At 27.9% G+C, this 22,282-nt stretch overlaps 2 protein-coding genes across 2 annotated transcripts; one reads left to right on the top strand and one right to left on the bottom strand.

Annotated features, from left to right (window-relative positions):
- Positions 1-11,961: 11,961 nt before the first annotated feature.
- Positions 11,962-12,697, top strand: LOC136980602 (uncharacterized). The gene is made up of 3 exons (XM_067276744.1): positions 11,962-12,028; positions 12,107-12,301; positions 12,508-12,697. The coding sequence occupies exons 1-3, from the start codon at positions 11,972-11,974 to the stop codon at positions 12,664-12,666; spliced, it is 411 nt and encodes a 136-aa protein (XP_067132845.1). The 5' UTR covers positions 11,962-11,971; the 3' UTR covers positions 12,667-12,697.
- A 63-nt stretch (positions 12,698-12,760) lies between these two features.
- On the bottom strand, positions 12,761-14,607 carry LOC136980601 (uncharacterized). Its single transcript, XM_067276742.1, has 5 exons — positions 14,348-14,607; positions 14,160-14,275; positions 13,623-13,770; positions 13,250-13,541; positions 12,761-13,144 (listed from the first exon to the last, which is right to left on the bottom strand). The coding sequence occupies exons 1-5, from the start codon at positions 14,526-14,528 to the stop codon at positions 12,820-12,822; spliced, it is 1,062 nt and encodes a 353-aa protein (XP_067132843.1). The 5' UTR covers positions 14,529-14,607; the 3' UTR covers positions 12,761-12,819.
- Positions 14,608-22,282: the final 7,675 nt, after the last annotated feature.

Raw genomic sequence — 22,282 nt, 5'->3', positions numbered from 1 at the left:
TTATATAATAATAATAATAATATTTAATTATACCTAATATTAAACTTTTATGAAAATTTAACCAAAATAATAAATCGTTATTAGGAGGAATATTATATTAAATGATTTAAAAGCCATCTAACGCGATTTGTCAACTATTACTGTTTGAACTTTTATGGAAGACTTACGATAAAATGTTCTTATTAACAGTTCTATGATATTTTAGCAGTAAAGATGCAGCATTTAACAAGAAATTTTTTCCAAATTTTTATATAAATCAAGTTAATGTTTCTATTAACTTTCATTTTTCATAAAAAAAATCGACCCTTCAAACTCTATTATATAATATAAATATGTGTGTGTGTGTGTATATGAGTTCATGCAGTTGTTAGAATTCCAACCGGATGCTTGACAGTTTCCGTAGAAGTTATTGCCTATCGTAAAACAGAATGTGAACTGCGTTGAGATATATGAAAGAATTTCAAGATTTTTTTTTATTTTTTATTTTTACGAAATTTTTATTCTATAGCTCTCTAACACTTTCTGTTCATATATTTTATATGAGTAAGTTCGAATTTTATTTACTTTAAAATAGAAAAATGATATTATTTTATATTAGCCATTTATTTTTGATTAAAATATATAGTTTATAAATAATATTAATAAAATAAATTACGTAAAATAACGAAATTATTTCTAAGAGAAAACTAATAAATAGGTATCTATACTTAATAAAAAAAACTTTAATCAATTTAATAAATCTTAACAAACTTTTTATTTACTTTATAGAAAAGATAACTTAATCGATATTAAATAAACACATTTCTAAAGTTGGAAGACAATTTTCCTAAGGAACAAATAATATTAGAATTTCCCAAACAATGCATTCGTGTTACAAAATATTAATCTATATTGTTTTTCTTCATTAAGAAATTCTGTTATTGTTAAAATGTTTTCGAGATTAGAAGATTGCCTTAGTGGCTAAATTATTTAAATTAACCTGAAGTTCGGTACTTTAAAATAACGGTATTTTCTTTAGACAGCTGCGTTTGACATTGACATCGTTATTTTATAAGAGTACTATTTCTGTCTATGCTATTTATCCAGAATATAAATTCCCTATAGCTATTCTTAAAGAATATCCTTGAAAAGTTTGTTTAATAACTATCACTTTTAATAATAATTACCTTTAAGTTTAAGACAATTCATTAGAATTCAGAAAGATCAAAATTATTGTTTAATAGTTATTTAGTAGTGAATAAAGCGAACAAACGTTTCTAAGTCTCAGTATTTTAATTTAATATACGATAATTATAATCAGTTTTATTCTATAAAGAAATTAATTTATTAAAATTCTAATTAACACATAATACAATTTGTTTTTTTAATTTCTATCTATCTAGGCTTTATTGCCATTTGTCTACTATTATAGATTGTAATGAAAAAACAGTGGTTTTAATTGGTGAGCGTGCTGTACTGTACCTCTTTTATACAAATTTATTTTTAAAAGTTAAACAAATTTCTATTCATTACGATATTTCAACGGTAAGTAAGTAGTAGATATTATTATTGAGTTCAGTATAAGAAAAGAATAAAGACAGAACTTGAACAATTTATGTACCTGTTTTCATTTAAATTCTATTAAGTATATTTGTAAAAACATTTCAATTTTTAATAAATTCTCAATCTTAAAAGTATTTGTCTTAATATTTAAACTTATTTGAAAAGTGCAAATGTATTTTTGAAGAGTTTTTACTTCATTTTCCAGTTACCTTAGCCATTTTCTTTATAAAATTCGACTCATTAAAAATGCAAAAATGTACATTTTAGCGTCATCTAATTGTAATTTGTATAACGTAAATCATTTAATTATTATTTATATTATAAATTTTAATGAACTTAAATATTTAAACTTTTACAGTTTTAATGAATCTCAGATGTTTTGTGAACAAAAGTATTTTTTTTCTAATACTTTATAAATTTCTAACATACTTTATCACAGTGAAGCTTCAGATCATCACTCAAATAAGAATCGCGGAAGGTCTGGTGTAGTCTCAAGAGAGTTTTATGGAAACTCAATCATTATTTTTAAAAATTTTAAACAGCATGATTACGTAACCGTTGGTGATAACAACGTTGGTTACGTAACCAACTACATAAAAGCAGAGTTAATTTCAACTATTTGTTGTATTGCAACAGATGTTTTTCAACTGCAATTTATACTATCAAAATGTAGTCGTCGAGCTCTGAATTTATAATTGACACTTCAGTGCATAATTTGAGATGTACAGATTTTTGGGAGAAAATTATTCGCGATAAAGATGGAAAATATGTCGAATTTAGGCTGGAAATGTAGGATAAAAAAAAAATTTCGAGATACAGACGTTTTCGAGATAAATACGTTTGAGATAGACAGGTTCAACTGTAATTCTACACTTACAAGATATAAAAATATGGAAGTTATAAACGGAAAATTTGAATGATCAATAGCATAATTTATCATATGGAATAAACAAAAGTAGCTATTATATTAAAAAAAATTACAGTATAATTTTATAACATAGTTTATAACAAACAAGTTTTGAAACGATTTAAGTAATTTGAATCAGTCGAGTGCATCTTTCGCCACAAAAACTACGTCATCAGCACCGGGATTCCATCAATAAGATAAGCGATGATAAGTTCACTTATGCTCTACTTACAGAATTCAATGTATTTTTTTTATCGAAGTCAATATTCCTTATATCAAAGTTTGCGTAAATTTTATCAGACAACGATAAAATATTTCCATATAAAGTAAACGCAAATTCACGTTATTCAACCTATGCATTAAATTTACTTTTAAAGTTATTTTTCAAATTGTATATTATTATGTATTGAAAAAAAATTATAAAATTTTCTCTCCTTGGTGGGAATCAGCAACATTACATAAGAGTAATGTAAATCGTGAAGTGAAATAACTTCAAAAGTTAATGTATTGTGCAGAGACGTAAATATTTCATTCATTAATCTTTTTATAGAAAATATTCTAGAAATACTACTGCAGCAATCGAAAAAAACAGAGTTTTCGTCACTATAATACTTATGGCATAAGAAATATTTTAATTTTATTCCTTCTAAATTTATATTAGAAATTCTAAATTTTCGATATAAATTTACTTAAAATGGACGAAAAAGTGACGTGAATGTTATATATAATTTATATATACCACTACTTTTGTCAATTGAAGTCAATAAAACTTATAGAGGATCGAGATGAATCGGAAAATGGGATGTTTAAATGTAAATCTATATTAAATTAAACTGTTATAATAAAATTATCATAAAATTTAAATACGATAGGTTTAAATTTTCATAAATTAATTAAAGAACATATAAATTACTTATGGAAATATTTTATAGTGTGATTTATGATGTTGTTAATTATTAATGTATTAAAGTTTCAGATGAACTTAATAATTTAATGTGGCTCCATCTGTTAATTTAATTTCGAAGTACTTGAAAAACTAAAACTCTATCGAAAACTAAAGATAATCAACACCAGGGAAGTGTTGAAATTTATCAAAAAGCAATAAATAATTTGAAATTTCTTGACGTTGAATTCAAGATGTTGATTTAATCAACATTTATTAATTCAATTTTATAAATATACTTTATACTTCTTCTTTTTTTATAATTGAAAAATTTTATTTCATCGCTGTAAATGTGTAAAATAGAACAAAATGTTATGTTAAAAGAAGTATATGAAAATAGTTTAAGTAATATTAAATTTTCTATTGTGTCAATAATCCTAGAAACAAGCATTCTTACAGAAATAAATTATGTTTCGAATGTATTTAAACGAAGATTGATTTAATCTGTTAAACTGAGTCAATGTGGTAATAATTATCATCTGTATTCAAATTGTAATGTTTAACTTATTAGAAATTATTAAATTGGAACAATTAGAAGGATTAAACAGTACACGAAATTATTACATAATTTTAAAATGTATTATTGAAAATTTTATATTACTTATATATTTTTAAAGTATTTTATTTCTATTCTTATAAAAATTAAAATATCTAAATTCAAAAATTTTAAGGGAATTTTTTTATAAGCTAATTCTGTATAATATTTTTTTACTTTCCCGGCTGTTTAACAGAGGGAAAGTATGGCGATCCTTCAAAAAATGACCCCACCACCCCGATATTTTTACATTTTTCGACTTAGGACACCTTGAAACGTCGAGAAATGGGGAAAAAAATGGGGTGTTTTTCTGTGTGTATGGATGGTAGTTTGTATGTGGGGCACGATTTTGTTCATCCTATTTGAAGCTTAATAATTCCCATGCTTTTAGTCGAAAATTTTTGAAATTTTGTAGGGAGGTTTGTTTATTAGGGAGATTAATGCTATAAAATTTTGGTGGTTAAAGGTCGAGAGGTGGGGAGATAATAGAGGGTTGTGTGTATCTCCAGTAGGGTCGGATTTAATGACGGTATTACTCGTTATTAGCTTTTAAAATTTTTTATAAAAACTCATCCCAACCCTCAAAATTAAATTTTTTGCCATTTTATAATAGTTAAAAATATAAAAACTTTTAAAAATAAAATATGATAACAGATGGCGTCACCAAAATTTTAAATGTTGCCTGAAAAGTTGAGCAACTATTACTTTATTCTGCGTTTCATTTGCTCTAAGTTTTTTGCAGTAAATTTATTAGCATAAATCTTGTTTTAAATCAGCCCAAAAATCTCTGTTAGATAAAGTTAGGGCAAACTTGGCGGATTTTCATGTTTTTTTTAAATAATTAATTTTCATACTTTCAAGTAGGTTGTTTGCAAAGTATACTTGGAATAGTGTGAAACTGCGATGTGGAATGAGAGCGCATAACGTTATTTGGGGTGAAATTGTTTTTTTTTTTTTTTCTTTCATACAATTCCCAATTGTTTGGTTTTAATACCAATTACTTTCGTAATATATCAAATTTTTAGCCAAATTAGCTTGGTTGTCGTCATAATTTTCTAAATGTTTTTTAAATATCGCCAAACGTTTTGAATTTAATTTTGACTGCTTAGAATCGTTCCTCTGGCATCTTTCTGGACCAACACCACTTTTTAATCTTCTAGCACATCTGTAGACTGTTGATTCACTGATATGAAATTCGGTTTTAATTTCTCTGCAGCGCTTATCTAAGTGATCCTTTAAATATTCAATTGCGATTTTTCTAACGTCGCTTACCTTAATTAAATAATTATCTGTCTGATATAACGGTTATAAAATTTCCTAATGATTTTTTTATATTATAAGTCAATAATCTTAAATTTTTTTATTTTATGTTACCGTCAGTTTTTGTTTTTTATCGATATATGTCTTCAAAGTTTCAGCCTTCTATCTTAATTAGAAGTGGGTGAAATTTGAGTTGCAAGATTCGAGGACATGATTCAAAACAAGTTGAGAAATTGAGAAAAGTATTATTGTTTCTGGCAATGGAATGCCTTAAAAAGTATAAGTTGAAAATATAATCATTTTGCAGTATATATTTGTGAATCAGATCTTATTCACAATATCTTTTCTCAAATATACCTTTTAAAATATATACAGTAGCCTACGTTATACGTTCTAAAAATACAGAATAATTCCATTATATCCGGATATTTAGAAATTACTTTTATATTTTTATGGGAAAAAACTTTCATAGAATACGAATAAGAGCATATTTAAAAAGCAAATAATAACAAAAATAGCGAAGATTATAGAACCGAATCGAAAAAAACATTCATCCGAATCTACTGGAGCGTCGTGAGGAAGATTGAAAGAGAAAACATGACAAAAGGAATCTATAAGATAAACCACGAACAGGAAATCAAAAGAATGGAAAAGAAATTACACAAAAAAAATTAATTGTAAGAAAACAAAGCTCAAACATCTTAATTAAATAAACAACAAATTTCAATACGAGTCTAAATGATAATTACTTCTGTCATAAATAATAAGAAAAGATCAAAAATTGTTATCTATAATGTGCGACTCTCATGGAAAAATATAATAAATTATTCATAGGCGTATTAAAATATTAATAAAAGTAAACTTTGATTTATAAATATGTTTACAATTATTAAATATTGTTTAAATATTAAATATTTTCTTCATCATTTAAACTGGAATTTTATACATTTTTTTGCTATTATAGTCTTTGAACTTTAAAAAATATTAAAACATTACTAAGAATATTTAAATTAGTAATTAAACAAATAATTTTTTAACGTAAGTAGATTAAAGGAATTTTTTATTTTTTTATCTTTGTGCAAGTTAAATAACATTATTGGACTACAATTTGAAAAATTTGTATGTCCATATGCCTGTCTGTCTGTCCTTTCTTAATCTCTAGAAAGATATTAGATAGATGAAAGTCGAAACCAGATATAGAAACCGTAAGGGCAGGAGGCTCCGATTAACTGTATAAGAACGTCAGATGAAGATCTAATTCGAACATTTTCCCCTGAAAACAGTTAGCTAGATGATCAACATAACTGTTGCTAACAGGAAAAGTATTATGCACAGGAGCAAGCCACTACTAATTTGAGGTGGAAAGCATATATTTTAAGCTAAATAAATTTTAAAAAATATGATTAAAAATTGTAGCCCGGCGTTGTGACGATGTCACAATAAAATAATTGCAAGTTCTAAAATCTACAAATTATCTACACTTGAAAAATTAATTAAGAGCATTTTTTTATAAAAGGAAAACAGATCCTATTTATTTTTCAAGCCTTCTATAATTAATTATTTAGGACGAGAAATATAAATAGTGATTCAGTTTATTATTTTTAGATATAATTTTATATAAATCCTGAAACAATCGTACGCTTCTTTTATTCAATTCTTTTCAAAATATATAAGATTTGCACGTATCGTATATATTCAAACAGGAGTTATTTGGATAGGTGTCTAGTATTTTATCAAAGAATATTGTTACTACATTCACACTTTATATAAGAATACGTGACGGCTTCGAACCGAATAGTTTCCTGGTTTATCACGATGCCAATGGTGTCACTTCTTCGATCGATGTGTCATCTCAGGACAGTCATAAATGTGAGAAAATATTTTAACAGTCACAGAACACCGTAAAAGAGTTGAAAGAAACATCCTCCTTTCGTATTTTTTTTATATGTCGTATGCAACAAATGGAATAATAAATACATAGGCCTACACTTATAATTTAGAATAAAACACGATCATCGGAAGTTTTACTAGCTCTGTTTAATTAATTAATTGTAGTAAAATCTCTAAAATTGAATTTTTATATTAAATATTTTTAAACACTACGATAAAATTATATCGAATTTTCATGATAAATTTGCACTTTTTAATAAAAAAAAGTTCCAAATCGAGAATCGATATTTTAAACTTGAAAGGTTTTTGGAAAAGCTTGAAAGATTATATAATCTTAAAAGAAATATCTTACATTTATAACAAAAGTTTATCAATTTAATTTTTTCCCGTTAAAAATGCAGATTGCTGTATTTCGTTTCATTAAAAAATGTAATAATTTTTCATAAAAAGTTTAAAAATTTTTCATTTAAAAACACGATTCCATTTTCTATTATCAAATTAACATTATTGATACGAACGTAATTAATTTCAGTTTTCTATAATAGCAATTTAATGAGACAATAATTAAAAATAATTGATTCGAAATATTTAATTCTAATGAGATTATCATCCGAAAGGTTTATAATCGAATTTTGAAATAGCATTTCCGGTTGAAATCATTTTAAAACATCCTTTAAATTAAATTTTACATATTAGAACACATCGTTAAAAAGTAAAAAAAAAAAAGAATTAATGGAATTTATAGAAATTGAATAATGCATTCGAAGAAATTTATGTTTAACTGTAAGAATTATTTCCTGCAGTTTTAGATTAGTTCTGGAATGGTTAGATATTTGATTCTCGTAATTTTCAAGTATACTTCTCTCGTCGATTTGCTGAGTTAGCTCTCATACAATAGTTAAAGATATCGAGCAAGCTTAGAAAATCCGATTTATTTCGGTTACTTTTATGTGAACAATAAAGCATTACTTTTTCTTTAGAAGACCGTCAAATAATTACACGTTCCTAGGTAATTATTAACCTTAAAAAAGAGAAATTAAAACTGAAAGCCTTCTTTCAACTACACTGTATTTTATCAAATATAATAATTTTTTTTTAATTTATAAAATATTAAAACGGTGTCATATATTTGTAAATATGTACAGAATCCTCGAAATTAAGTTATTTTATATAAACAAATAAACAATTTTAAAACTTTAAATGTTTATTCTTAACTAGAATATATAGAAAAAAGAATATTAAAGCGAATATATGAAATTACAAGAAGAGCATCGTTAAAATGAAATATAATCATGTTACATGAGCTTAAAATCTAATAGAAATGTAAGAGTGGACTTACAACATGAAATCTTACACCAGAAAAGTATATTATATTCTCTTATATCAGTTTAAAATATCGATTTATGTAAAAATAATATCATGCAATTGAAGAATCTGAAAAATTCTGATAATAGTAATGATGAACCTAAGGATTTACGTAATGATTGTCTTTAATAATACGTCCAACTTAGAGAAAATCGTAAAGGTTATTTTTAACAAGAAAGATTCGTGATTTTTTCGCAGATATTTGATACTTTAATCAACTGATAAAAGAATCACTTGCAAATAATTATTTTAAAAGTATTTATAATTTTAAAACTTTTTCTATATTTTTTCAAATTCCATAAAACTTATTAATTTTTAATTGAATAAATAATAAATTTTTCAAATAATTGTAGTTTTTATAATAAAAAGAAATAAATTTTAAAAGGATATTTAATTTTAAACACTTTTAATAAAGTATTCACAAGTTCGTAATGACTAAATATTTCCTTAGTTGACGAAGTAAAATTTCACAACAGACTTTTCCTTTTAAGTTACTGCTAGAGCCGGATTTTATTTCTTTTATTATTATATAAATTAATTATTGTTGGAAATCCGCAGGAAGTCGACTACAGAGGAATAAAAAATCTGGCTCCAGCAATATCCTACAAGGAAAAGTCTATTGTGAGATATTACTTCGTCAACTAAGGAAATATTTTGTCATTATGAACTTAATTTTATACTTTATTGAAATTCTTTTTAAAATTGATTTGTATTTTTTATTTTTTTGGAACATTTAATTTTACATTAGTTTACAATCGGAAATAATTTTTTTTAATATTAAGAATAGCTTTAATTTGTTAAAAACATATCCTCTATTATAAATGTCTTAAATAATATAATCTAATTTTAACCTTTGCTAAATTATAGTGGGTTAGACATAAATAACTGTTTTATATTATTATTTTCATGTAACTTAATTAAATTTAAATTTTTTAAACGTTTGAAGAAAGATGTTGCTAAAAATATTAATTTATTGATTAAAATTTTATAAATAATATTTAAAAAAAACTTAGTTTATAAAGCGAGTCAAACATAAATATAATCCTAGTATGAAATTTATCAGAACTTTTATTGATGCCAGAATTATAAATAAGCTGTAACGATTTAAAACTTAAATGCTAATAATATGTCTCCAGTATTAGAAGTATCAAAATTGCAGAAAATAAATTATATAAAGTCCATTACATGAAATACTTTTAAATATTCGTCTTCACACTTTTAACATTCATGGAATTCATCTCAATAAAATTGATTTTCGCAAAATCCCGCAATAAAAGCAACTTTTGGACAAAAAAAAATTAATACAGACGAGTTTTAAGAAAGGATAGAGAAAAACTCGAATGAAAAGAATATGCTACTAATGTACGTATTGTCGGAGAAAATCTTCGAAAACTACAACATATAAAAATTTCAAGATTTTTATTGAAGTTTATGATAGTTTTCTGAGTTTTTGTAGAAAAAAATATGCAAAGAAACCTAAAATTGCGTGTGTCCTACAATTATTTAATGTAAATCTCTTGAGCCAATATTAAATTTTGAAGTGTGTAGAATTCTTATATGTGAACAATAGTTCATAAGAATTGTACACACTATTTTCTTCTAACTTGTCCAAAATTATTGTATTTATTCACTTATGCTTCATATTGCATTTCTCTTTAAATATACTTAATCAAATTGTTTATATATCTTGCTTCACATAAAATTAATTTATTTCGTTAATTATAAAATTTTAGCAATCTGTTTTCTGTTATCAAGTTAACATTTAAAATATTAAATAATTTACTTAATCTCTTGTTACATTAAATTGAAGTTAGCTTTACACATTCAATAAATCAATTCAGGAGTCGCGATTTTTATAATCTCTTAACTAGTTTGCATTATCTTCATATTAATCCGTGAAAAGTTACTTTAATAGATTTCTGCGAATATTAAAATTATTATTAGTCCTATATATGAATATTTGAAACTAAATGTTTTGTTAGATAAATTTTAAACTTTTATTTTAATAATTTTTGGTTGTATAAATAACAAATTGATGTAGCCTAATATTATTGTTTACAAGAAACAATTTTTGGTCTTTCATTAGCATCAATTTTAAAATTTTTATATAGAGCCCTACACTTAGCGCTTAGTAATTTTGCCTTTACTTTTTTTACCTTTGAAGAATGAATGAAATTGCTCCATACGTTTCTTTTTAGTACTATTTGGCTACAAATAATGATATGTACCAAAGGAATTCCGAAGTGCTCTAATGAAAAACGTCATTTTCCCTTGAGTACTGTACCTGGTTCATGGCTAGTTTCATGTTTTCTTCGGATCAGAAATCTCCTTTTTTAGTATATTTTTATGTTTATAGACCATCTGAAATATAAATTAACACTTAACAGTAGAGTTTGTACATCATTTTCGAGAATTGGTTTGTAGTTTTAGAATATTGTATAGGCGGAACAAAGTGGATCATGATCCATCATGCCCATCCGTCTTGCCCATATCTAGTAGTGAAGATCCTTACGTAATCCGTTACGATCTTTACGATGTTCCGTCTCGAGTTGGTTTTTACGACTCGAGAATGTCCGTAAGATGGTTCGAGGAAAGCTACACCTCCACACTCAGCAAGTGAATATCTACAGTTTATTTACACAACAAATATTTACAGGATGTACAAGTTCGACAACATTACATACACTATGCAACAAGGATGTGGTATCTCACGTCGGCTTGTCTACTGGGGACTGTTATACTCCGGGGAACTCAGGTCGCTTTTCGGAGATGGCTCAACCGCGTGGTCGTCCTGTCTCTGCACTAACCCTTCTCAGAGGACTTTCTAAGAGGAGAACACTCTCTCTACACCTCAAAGGTTTACCTAGTGCCAGAGACTACCACGTATCCGGTCTCTCGCCCTTCTCCCTGTTTCTCTTGCCACCCTTACAATTTAAGCCGTGGTCACACTATGCGACTTCCAGCCGCGCGGCAACTGCAACCGCGGACGGCTGTTCCCGTTAACTAGTAATCTCCCCTCGAAAACCGGCGCGACTGCAACCACAACTAGAAACAAGAAAGTTTGTTCTACTGGCGACGGTTGCAAACGCGCATCCAATCAGCAAACGCCTTTGAGCCACGTCATGCGGTGGCAACATTGAAAATAGTTCATCATGGCGGATAACAAGAATATGGATGACACGTGTATAGAATCCAGGTTGATCGAACTCATCCAGTCTCACGAATGCCTGTGGGACTTTAATTCTTCATTTTATCGAAGAAAAGATAAAAAAGCGCAGGCATGGCGTGAGATTAGTGAAAGTCTCGGCGTTGATCGTAAGTACCATTTTTAGATTTCTGGATATAGAATGTTGATTGTTTTTAGTTTGGTAACGACAATATTGATTTAAATATAGCTAAAGTACTAAGTAAAAAATTCCACCATCTCCGAACGTCGTTTCTGAGGATTAAAAAAAAAGTAGATGACAGCAGGCGAAGTGGATGTGGAGAACACGAGATATATAAACCAACGTGGGAACATTGGTCGTCTATGAGTTTTCTTTTAAATTCATACAAGAAAACGATGTCACCGCTGTCGTCATACGATGTAATTATATAAGTTATATATATTTTATATATTAAAGTAGGTAAAAATTAATTAAATATAGCCTATTTCTATTTATAGTTAAATCAAACACAATCCACTTCTGGCTGCATATCTGATGAGGCAGAAGAAGCAAATATAGATGTGCATGATGATAATGAAATGTTAAATGAAAGTATTTCATTGTCACCATGTACATTTGATGCACAGCCACCTAAGAAGAAAAAAAAGATGGCAGAAAAGGAGAAAGAAAATTTTTACAAATGTGCAATGAATGTAAGTTATTTAAAAATGTATAATTTATTTATTTATAGTTTACAGCTCAGAGTGAACAACTAAACAACTCAAAATTATTGAGTAAGTGTTCACTTTAGTAACTGATACTATAAATATTACACAAATACAAAGATTATTATTAAATAATATGACTGAAAACCTGATCTGCCTTTTCATTTAAGATTGTCTATTAAATATTTTTTCAGGCTCTCTGTAATGAACCAAAGAAGGATGTGTTCGATGAATTTGGCAATCTTGTAGCTGCCAAACTAAGAACACTTCCCCAGAAAAATGCCTTAGATTTGCAGATGAAAATATTTTCACTTATTGTAGAAGAAGAAAAAAATATTATGAATAATAATTAATTAATAAATATCTTTCACTTATTGTATCAAAGTTGTATTTCTTAACTCAAAATAGTGTATCATTTATAATGACATAATCATAATAATTCCAAACTTTTTAAATATTTTTACATTTCACATTTATTATAAATAATTTTATAAACAAATTTCATCTCATTGCCATTCTACTTGGCCTACAGTATTAAAATATGTCTTGAATTCATCACGGATTGCTTTTGCCACTGTTGTTGATGGATTTAAATTACGACTGCTTTCCAAGGGTGTAAACTGTTGATGTTGCTCTCCAAAGTTGTCACTGGTAGCAACTGTGAGATAAGATTTTATTTTTCTTTCCCGTAACATGTTGTGAAGAACACAACATGTTAGGATGATTTTTGCAGCCTTATCCGGGGATAATAAAATCACTGTAGAGAAGACTCGCCAAACAGAAGTGAGGATGCCAAATGCATTTTCGACAACTCTCCTTGCTCTTGATAATCTAACAATAATTTCAATTTGAATTAAATTAAACAGTTTTCATTAGTTATACACTAATAATAATAATAAACTGTCTTAAATAATTAATATTAAATAGCTCTTTTACCTATAATTAAAGATGGATTTCTCAGCTGTCAACTGTTTCATTGGGTAAGGCCTCATTACTCGTGAAGACATACCAATTCCTTCATCCGTAACAAATACATATGGAATTGGCTGTCCTCCACTTTGAAGAGGACTATCTGGTGGAAAGTTTAACTTTCCATCATCAATGGCTTTCTTCAGATTTGATGCATTCCAAATCGAAGAATCACTTTGTCTCCCATTAGTGCCTGCATCCACATATGTAAATGAAAGATCTGCTCGCACTATTGCCATCATAACCACACTATAAAATCCTTATTTGGAAAAAATAGAGTTTTAGCAAACAGAATAACTGAGTACAACCTTAAATAATTGACTAATAACAAAAATACTACCTTTGTAATTATAATAAGCAGATCCAGATTGCTTAGGACATATGATTTGTACATGTTTTCCATCTATTGCACCAAGGCAATGAGGAAATTGCCACATTTCATCAAATTCCCTAGCAATATCTTCCCATTCACATACTGTAGATGGTACCTTAGAAAAATAAACAATTTTAAATTGATGTAGCCAATATAATAATAAAGTTAAAAATCAAAATAATATGAATTTCTTTAAGAGCATTTGAAATAAATTTTTTCTGCACAATTTTTTTTCAAATTAACATTATTGAGATATACCTTGTGTTGTATATTTGTCAAACATATCTTGATAGTAACATTAAATGTATTAAAACTGAATTAATACAAAAGTTAAATGCTATATTTGATATAAATCAAATCTGAATTTATGAAAGTTATTGTTAGATTTATTTGATTACATTTAATAATATACAATTGAATAAAATAAATGCTTACATAAAAGAAAAAAATATATCGATTAAAAATGAATTAAATCATTCAAGCTTTCTTCTGAACAACACTTACCCTCAAATATTCACTTTTATAAGATTGATAAATGGCATCCAAAACTTCTGGGATAATGACTGATATTGTATTATGGGCCACTCTAAATTGGTATGCCAAACTACGAAACGTTTCTCCTAAATTATATATGAACCATTTTAATCGTAAGATTGCATAAAATATAAATTAAATACAAAATATATTCTTACCGGTAGCTAAATAACGAAGTGTCAACGAAAGACGTTCTCCGGGTGAAATAGAACCTCGAAGATGTGTATCTTCTTTAGCTATTACGGGGGTTATCTTCCTTAAAATACTTTGGAAAGTATTTGTATCCATACGGATATATCCCCTATAACCTTCGGCATCCGAAAGCCTTAATTCGTTCATCAGCTGGTGGAAGCACGATTGTTCAGCCCGTTTATTTTCATTTCGCCAAGTTTTAACCCAGCATGAGCGTTTTTTCTTATTTTTTTCTTCGTGTATTCTCGCGCAGCTGTAACAAAATTATCGCCTTTTTTCTCTTATTCATTTCAGAAAAGGAACTGCTTGCCATTTTAATAATAAAAGTGGCTAAAATTCCGTAAATATTCTGAAGTAGAAAGTAAAATGTCGGTAAACTCACGAAAGTAGACAAAAACAAGCTACTGTAATTTTATTGGTTTATTATAGGGTCACGTGTTTCGAGTTGCAACTGCAACGAACAATGTGTGACCACGAGAAGACGCGCGCGACTCGCGCTTGTTGCGGTTTCGCGGTCGCCTGCGCGGCTGGAAGTCGCATAGTGTGACCACGGCTTAAGGAATTGTACCGGACGTACAAACTTGCGGCCAATCCGGTTCTTCTTTTCCCCTGGGAGCTTCCAAAGACGTCCGCCCTCCTCCGAACGACGTAGCTTACAAACGCGTCCGTCCCTTGTTTACGTTTTACAAGTCGACCAACACATGGCTAACACATTGACATGTACCATAAACGGAGACGCTACTCCCTTTGTTGTTCCTAACCGTTTATAGCCCCAAACCCCAGGTGGGACTAATTATCTCAGTCGCGTGGCTTTTCGACCTACGACGCTAAAAGCGGACCTTTACACTAGTCTTCGTATTTCGAATTGAGATGGTGCGTAAAAAACTTTAAGGGTGGCAAAACGTGTCCTGAGAAGCGTGATTAATCCTTGTTATTTTGGAACCAAAGTGGAGTCTTTCGTTTCCATTGATTAAGAACGGATCGAGAAAATGTGTTTTTCTAACATTTTTTGAAAAAAGTAGCGAAATGAACTTTTAACTCATCTTATTTTAATCGATAAACAAAAATCTTACAGCACCTAGAGTATTCTGTTCTACACGTCCTGTGGCACTCAATCACAATGCTGTCTGCTTCTACATTCGTTATTAAAAATTAACGTGCCACTTTGTCCAGTATATTAATTTTGTCCGGTCCTTTCTTAAGTTTGGTTAGTTTTGATATTAAATTGTTCATTCTGGAACGAGATAACATTAAATTATGTAGAGAACATCAGCCACAATAGCCAGAAAGTAAAGTATCAAGCGTATCATTTTGAAGCATTTAAATTCGAATGTAATGTAAAACTTTAAATTTATCATGAGTAGTTCAGGTCACGATGTCGTTTCCATCCTTAACTTATGCTAACTGAACTCCATTGCAGATCGTTGAATAGCTCGTGTCAAACAACAAAAGATAGAATGCAAGATGTTATACTCTGGGAGAGCAAACAAAATGTTTACATACGAGTAGACAATGCAGCAAGGGAAATAAGTTTCAAACTTTATAATTGAAGTGCATAATTAAATAAAAGTTCAAGATTTACATGTTTCTTGAAAAGCATAGAAGGACAGTAACAAGCCGGTTTGGTAAAGTCTACTCTTCCCATAAACTCTTCAAATTGTCCAATCTGTATTCAAAGTTACATTTGAAAATTTTAAAATGTATTCTTAATAAATAAAGGAAATACGATTAAATAATTAACCTAACTATAATTAAGAAAGTTCGTCATCTTGAAAATTTAAAACTTAATTTTATGAACATAAACGTTAAATATTACAGATATAGTTTAAATATATTTGAAACAAAATAAAATTACAACATCTAATAAAGTTTTGATTTAAATTTATTTGTTTCGTATATATAAACATACGCGGAACTACTGAGTTTCACAGCTGCTGGAGATAATTTTTCGCTAGAGCTGATTCTGACTTATTGTAAATTGTCAATTACTATTAAATGACGGCTTTAATTTATAATTCTATAAATGTGTTTTACTGTTGTTGCTATTTTGTTATTTATTTTTAACTCAAGACATAGAAATGACTGTCGGACTCTGCCTCCTAGGGATGAGTTTCAGCTAAGCGAGCCAATGTGTAAAGGTAAAACGTCTAGATCCTTATTTTTAGCCTCAGGGATAGCAAGATATTAAAACGAATAATGACAGCATCATTGAGAAATTTCTTGAAAACTTCTTTTTTCCAATTTATCCGAGAAAATACAACTTATTGCTAAATGTTTGTCATCGCTAGATTAGTATTGCAATAATATTACCTCGATAACAGTGAAATTAGAAGAAAACAATAACCTGAAAACCGAAAAGCTGACTTGAAAGTGTCGTATATGAAAGATGCCGTCCGTTGTAGTAGAATTTGTAGTCATCTTATTGGATAGATAGATCATTAACATTAGAATTAATAATTATTTAATGATATTTAATCTCTCATTTTCGATGGAATTAAGTACAAAGGACTATATTGTTCAAGTACTTATTAAAGATCCTAACCTGAGTAATGTAAGAGAAGAATACGTCATTAATGTAGAAAGGAGAGGAAATAGCTCGAACATTTATTGTGTCACACTCTCTAATGTAAGGTTTCGAAATCTGATTCTTGATAAACTTTAGGAAAAAAAACACCATTTCTGATAAAACGTAGTCCTCATCACGGATTTCGTTCCTAGTTTTCGATTAGGTCATAAGCATTTATTAAATTATTTTAAAAATATTAAACCAGGAGGTAAAAAATCTTTTTAAGAGATGATATTTTATCAATAGACAATAAAAAATTTACATATTCTCTTCGCAACCAAAAATTTATTGAAATCCTGATTTTTTAACACAACGGATAGGTATGAGTTGTATTAAAAAGGGTCATTATAATCATAATAATTAACCCAAAAATACTTTCGCACTTTCTCGTAACAGTTTATTAAAATGAGAGATACTCGCCTTTTCTGGAGTCAGGTATTAATATATATCGTCAACAGCAAATTTCGTCGAAGGATGAAATTTCATTGGACGAATGATATATCTTTTATTTTGTTTTATGCTCAAATAGAGTTTCTGTGCCTGTAACAGCTCATATTCTAGAGTCTCGGAATATGAGGTGTTATACATGTGAAATTTTTTAATCGATCCCTGAGAAAGAAAAAAGATACATTTGCCCTTTCCTCCCTGGAATCGATTAAAAATTTCCCCAAATTGTAATAGAAAAAGTGATTGAGATATGTAACCTTACACCCTTGATCATGGGACGTTTTGAAAAATACTGTATTCTGTAATTTACTTGTGAAAAACAAACAAAAAATTAAATAAATAATTAAATAAAAATTTGTTGATGTAATTATTTTTCACCGAGGTTTGACTCCCTGGAAAATATTCTGCGGATGCCCATGCCCAGAACCTGATATTCAAACCTGATATTGGACTCCACGGATCTCCAATGGCGAAATAACTGATTCAATAAACAAGCTTAAAATGATTTCTACTCAGAGGACTTGTTTCCATCCGTTATAAGATACGCAGGACCAGAAATTTGTCGTTATATACTATTATTATTCGATGAAATTTTTAATTTCAATAATATTCCATAAGAATAGAAACTGATAAAATTAAAAGTAATTTATAAAAAAAGAAGATAAGAAATAATCCGTCTAATTTACCGTCCTGTAGCTCTTCTTTCTACACTTCGTAAAGTATTCAAGATTTTAGATAATGATCTGAACAAACACTTATTGCTGCACAATTTATTAAATCCATTTCACTTTGATTTTCGTGAAGGACAAAGTACAATTTCAAATATTTTTATATTGTGCACATTACTAAATATGCAATTAACTGTAAAGCGCCATCGTTTATTAACATGTTTTTATGATTTTTCAAAGATTTTGATCCAGTTAGGATACTAAAACTTGTGAATTATTAAAAGGAGTTTCAACAAAATTTTCATCACTGATTAATTGTTTTCTTCTCAAGTCTGATTGCTCAAATTCATAAGATAAATGGCCACACAGAATTTTTTTTATTATTAAAAAGAGACTTGCATCAGGGAGATCCTCCAAGTCCTGTTCTTTTTTCAATGTATACAAATGATTTACCATCAATATTTAAATTCTTAGAAACAGATAGGTTTTTGCCATATAATACTGATATTAATTTGCAATATGCTAATGATGAGGTTATCTATGCAAAAAAAAAACAATGAATATCCAAAAGAAGTTAACTTACATAAATAAAAGCAAGAAAATGGTTTTAAAATTGACCAAGACAAATCAAAATTCTTATATTTGGCAATGGTTCCTGTCTACGAAAAACAGATGAATTCTTTACTGATAATAATCGTAAAGAAAGACTGTATTTAGAGAATTCTTTCTTGATATTGTCTTCACCTCTTTTGCAATTTTTGTTAAACATTTTAAATTTATAAAGAAGAAACTCATGTTGAGAAATAAAAGTATTAAAAATTCACAGCTCAATAAATCTAATATTTATTTACACATGTCTATTAGTAATTCATTGTGACACACTTGAATTTTATGATATCTAAATTTGAGACATTCTCAATTTAATAATTTATCAATATTGCATCTTATATATAGAAAACTATTTAGCTTAGAGAGATCTGTTCCTTATTAAGCCTTAAAGTTGAACTAAATGTTCAAGATATGACTAAATGTACTAAAAAGGATGTTTAATTATATTGAAAGGATTTTGAAATACCGCTTTCACTGGAATACTCAGCATATGTGAAGTTTAAAGAACTCAATGTAAAGAAACATAACTGATAGGCCTACTCTCAACTTAAGAAAATTTTGAACTTAGTTGGATTTTCCTTAACTTTGTTGAAATATTATCCGGAAATATTATCTGCGCTTTCTAATTTCATTGTTTATAATTTTCAACATTATTTATACAGAGATGAATCATCTAAAATAAGTACTGTATTCAGTCTTTTTATCCTTATGCAATTTACAAACTGGAATATCAATTTTAATTTAAAAAAGTGTTTATTCAACTCCTTCTAAACAAGTTCTTTTTCGCGTGAGAAAATATCGGGATAACTTTGATCGGCTCAGATATATGTCAGTTCTTATTATGCCACAGAAATATCAACGATTAAAAATATGGAATGAGTATATTTTTGTAGAAGAAAGTTATACTAGAAAAATAAAAATATAAGAACTATATCAACTTAATTTTAATTTTCTTGTAGAAAATTTCCTACTTTCCATCGTCATTTACATAATATCCATATTTTGTTGAACTTAGTTGAATACCGAAATCCCTTTATTTATGTTTTAGATATTATTTAAAAAATAGTTTATAGTTTTCCCTGTTTTATTCACATAGTTACAATATTTTTTCGGAATGGCATTAAACGAAAAAATTGAGTTTTTAAACGTACTGTACCTTGAATAAACTTAAAATAACAACTTCGTATAAGAGAAATAAATATTCTAAACATTTATCGTTTTAAAATAATATTAAAATTTGTTTTTGACTTTAAATAATTTCTTCGTACTTGAAAAAAAAAAGTTAATAGAATGATATAAAAACCTTTAGATGCAATTCATGTTATATATTTATTTAAATCTTAAGTTATCTAACGTTTATAATGACAAGAACTTGATATTATATATATATATAATAACGTAACAAAATTTTTTATATGATTTATGTCAAAGAATTACAAAGAATTAAATCCGAAAGAACCGAATTGAAATCGAAGAAAACTAAAAAGAGAGACTTTTCGACAATATTTATATTAAGAAATAGTAAATGTTTATAAATGAAATCGTTATAACCCATATCAAATATTAATAAATTAATTTAAAAATTACAAAAGTAATAGGAAAATATATATATAGACCTATATTTATATGTATGTATAATTTTATATAAGCATAAGGATTTCTACAAATTGAAGGATTTTTGCTTTAAATAATTTTATCTTAAACGAAAATTAATGATTTTCTCCTTGTTGATAAGAAATTTAAAATTCACCGATTTTGTAAATAAAAGTATAAAATGTATGGTGTTTGCAATAAAAAGATCTTTATATAATAAAAAATGAAAAAATATAATTAAGGAATAAGAGAAGCACATATACTAAAAATCTTTGTTACTACATGAATATTTAGAGAGGATGTGGAGAAAGAAGAATGAAAACGTTATATAATATGTAACTTGAAATATTTAAATATGAAAAGTATTCAAAAACTGACTACTGTAGAGAAGGATAAATTAAACGTTGCGGTATCTAAAAATATCTTATACTACAGAATATAGAATTTTCTTTAATAAAAACTTGCATAAGGAAGAAAAGATACCGAAGATTGAGACAATTTATGGGTCTTAAATCGTCTGTGAGTGCTAAAAGATTGGTTTACAAAGTTTTTAATAAGTGACAATAATGACATGTAATAAAAAAAGTTTACCTAAAGAAAAATGTTCAGGAAAGCTTATAAAGCTTTAAAAGCAAGTGGCCTTGTGATATTGCTTATGTATATAAAAGTAAATAAAATATTAAAAAATAGCGTGAATCCTACAAATTCTTTAAATCTCTTTTTTAAGTCTTTACGATTCTCTAGTCTCTTTAGGCAAGAGACTAGATTATCTGACGATACTATTGATACGACTACGGAAAGAGTAAAAATTTCGTCCTTATAATGGCGAGCATTCTTATTTATTTATTTAAGATTTTAAACGTTATCCCTCGAGTACATAGTAAATAAATGTTCGGTATTTAAGTGTTTTATCAGATGTGTCTCACGTCAGTAGCAAGCAAATCCGCTGACGGCATCATAAAACGCCTCGTGCTACTTCTCTCGACTCCTTCTTTCGTTTGACCACCCGGGTAATAATCAGTTAATTGAATATTTAATACTTTAATGTTTGCATTTTTAAATTTTTTAAATATTCAAATGGTTATTGAAAAATTTATCAAATTTACAAAACATATTTTTAAAAATTACTACATTATTTCGTTGTCAATCAACATATTTTAGGTCTAATTGAAAAATTTTGAATTTTTTATCCAGATTGTATCATGATTACAACAATAAAATTAATATTAAATAAAATCACTTCATTCGTGTTAATTTTTAAGTGGTTTGAATATAATAATTCTTTTTTTAGTGTCAGACATTACATAATATGTAATTATAGAATTTTCATTTAATTTTCGATTTAATTAATTTGTAAGAATATATGTTGAAAATTTTATGACATCATCATCATACACCATTCACGAATTTAGGCCATGTTGACCCGTTTCGGTCTCAGCTAGATAGGATCTAGGAGTCGTTTTTGTGGACGTCCAGGTCGTCGTCGTACTCGTGGTTGATACTGTACAACTGCATGAGGTATCCTACCCGGCGACATTCGAGATACATGTTGAAGCCATTTTTCTCTATATGTGGAGAGTTTTTCAATTAATGGTCTCATGTGGAGTTCCTCCAAAATATCCTCATTTCGACGATGATCCAGGAGCGTATATCCAGCAGTTCGACGCATAAACCTCATTTCAGCTGTCTGTAATCTTTTGATATCTTTCTTCTTTAGAACCCAGATTTCACTACCGTACAAGTGAGTCGGAACAGCCAGAGTTTTATATAATTTCAGTTTGGAATGTTTTCGTACATGGTGTGGTTTTAGAGTATTATTTATTATTCCTAATATTTGTAGAAATTTTGTGAGCTTATTTATGCCATTCTCACTTTCATAAGAAATATTGCATCCTAGATAAAGGAAATTATTAACTTGCTCTAAAGTTGTATTATCGACTACGATTTTGCTGCGTATTGGCTCTGTGCCTCTAAATGCCATTACTTTGGTTTTAGCAATTGAAAATTTTGTGCCGTAT

Source organism: Centruroides vittatus, unplaced genomic scaffold, assembly GCF_030686945.1.
Source record: "Centruroides vittatus isolate TY-2023 unplaced genomic scaffold, ASM3068694v2 contig_717, whole genome shotgun sequence".
In the NCBI taxonomy this organism is placed as follows: Eukaryota; Metazoa; Arthropoda; class Arachnida; order Scorpiones; family Buthidae; genus Centruroides; species Centruroides vittatus.
This window is presented reverse-complemented; position numbering and strand designations above follow the sequence as displayed.

Excerpts from the sequence above, each read along its gene's own strand:
- LOC136980601 (XM_067276742.1), bottom strand. The coding sequence starts at position 14,528 with ATGAACGAATTAAGGCTTTCGGATGCCGAAGGTTATAGGGGATATATC. Across the intron at positions 14,276-14,347 it reads ACTTCGTTATTTAGCTACCG|GAGAAACGTTTCGTAGTTTG; the intron begins GTAAGAATATAT and ends TATATAATTTAG. Across the intron at positions 13,542-13,622 it reads TGCTTATTATAATTACAAAG|GATTTTATAGTGTGGTTATG; the intron begins GTAGTATTTTTG and ends TTTCCAAATAAG.
- LOC136980602 (XM_067276744.1), top strand. The coding sequence starts at position 11,972 with ATGAGTTTTCTTTTAAATTCATACAAGAAAACGATGTCACCGCTGTCG. Across the intron at positions 12,029-12,106 it reads CACCGCTGTCGTCATACGAT|TTAAATCAAACACAATCCAC; the intron begins GTAATTATATAA and ends TTCTATTTATAG. Across the intron at positions 12,302-12,507 it reads TTTACAAATGTGCAATGAAT|GCTCTCTGTAATGAACCAAA; the intron begins GTAAGTTATTTA and ends ATATTTTTTCAG.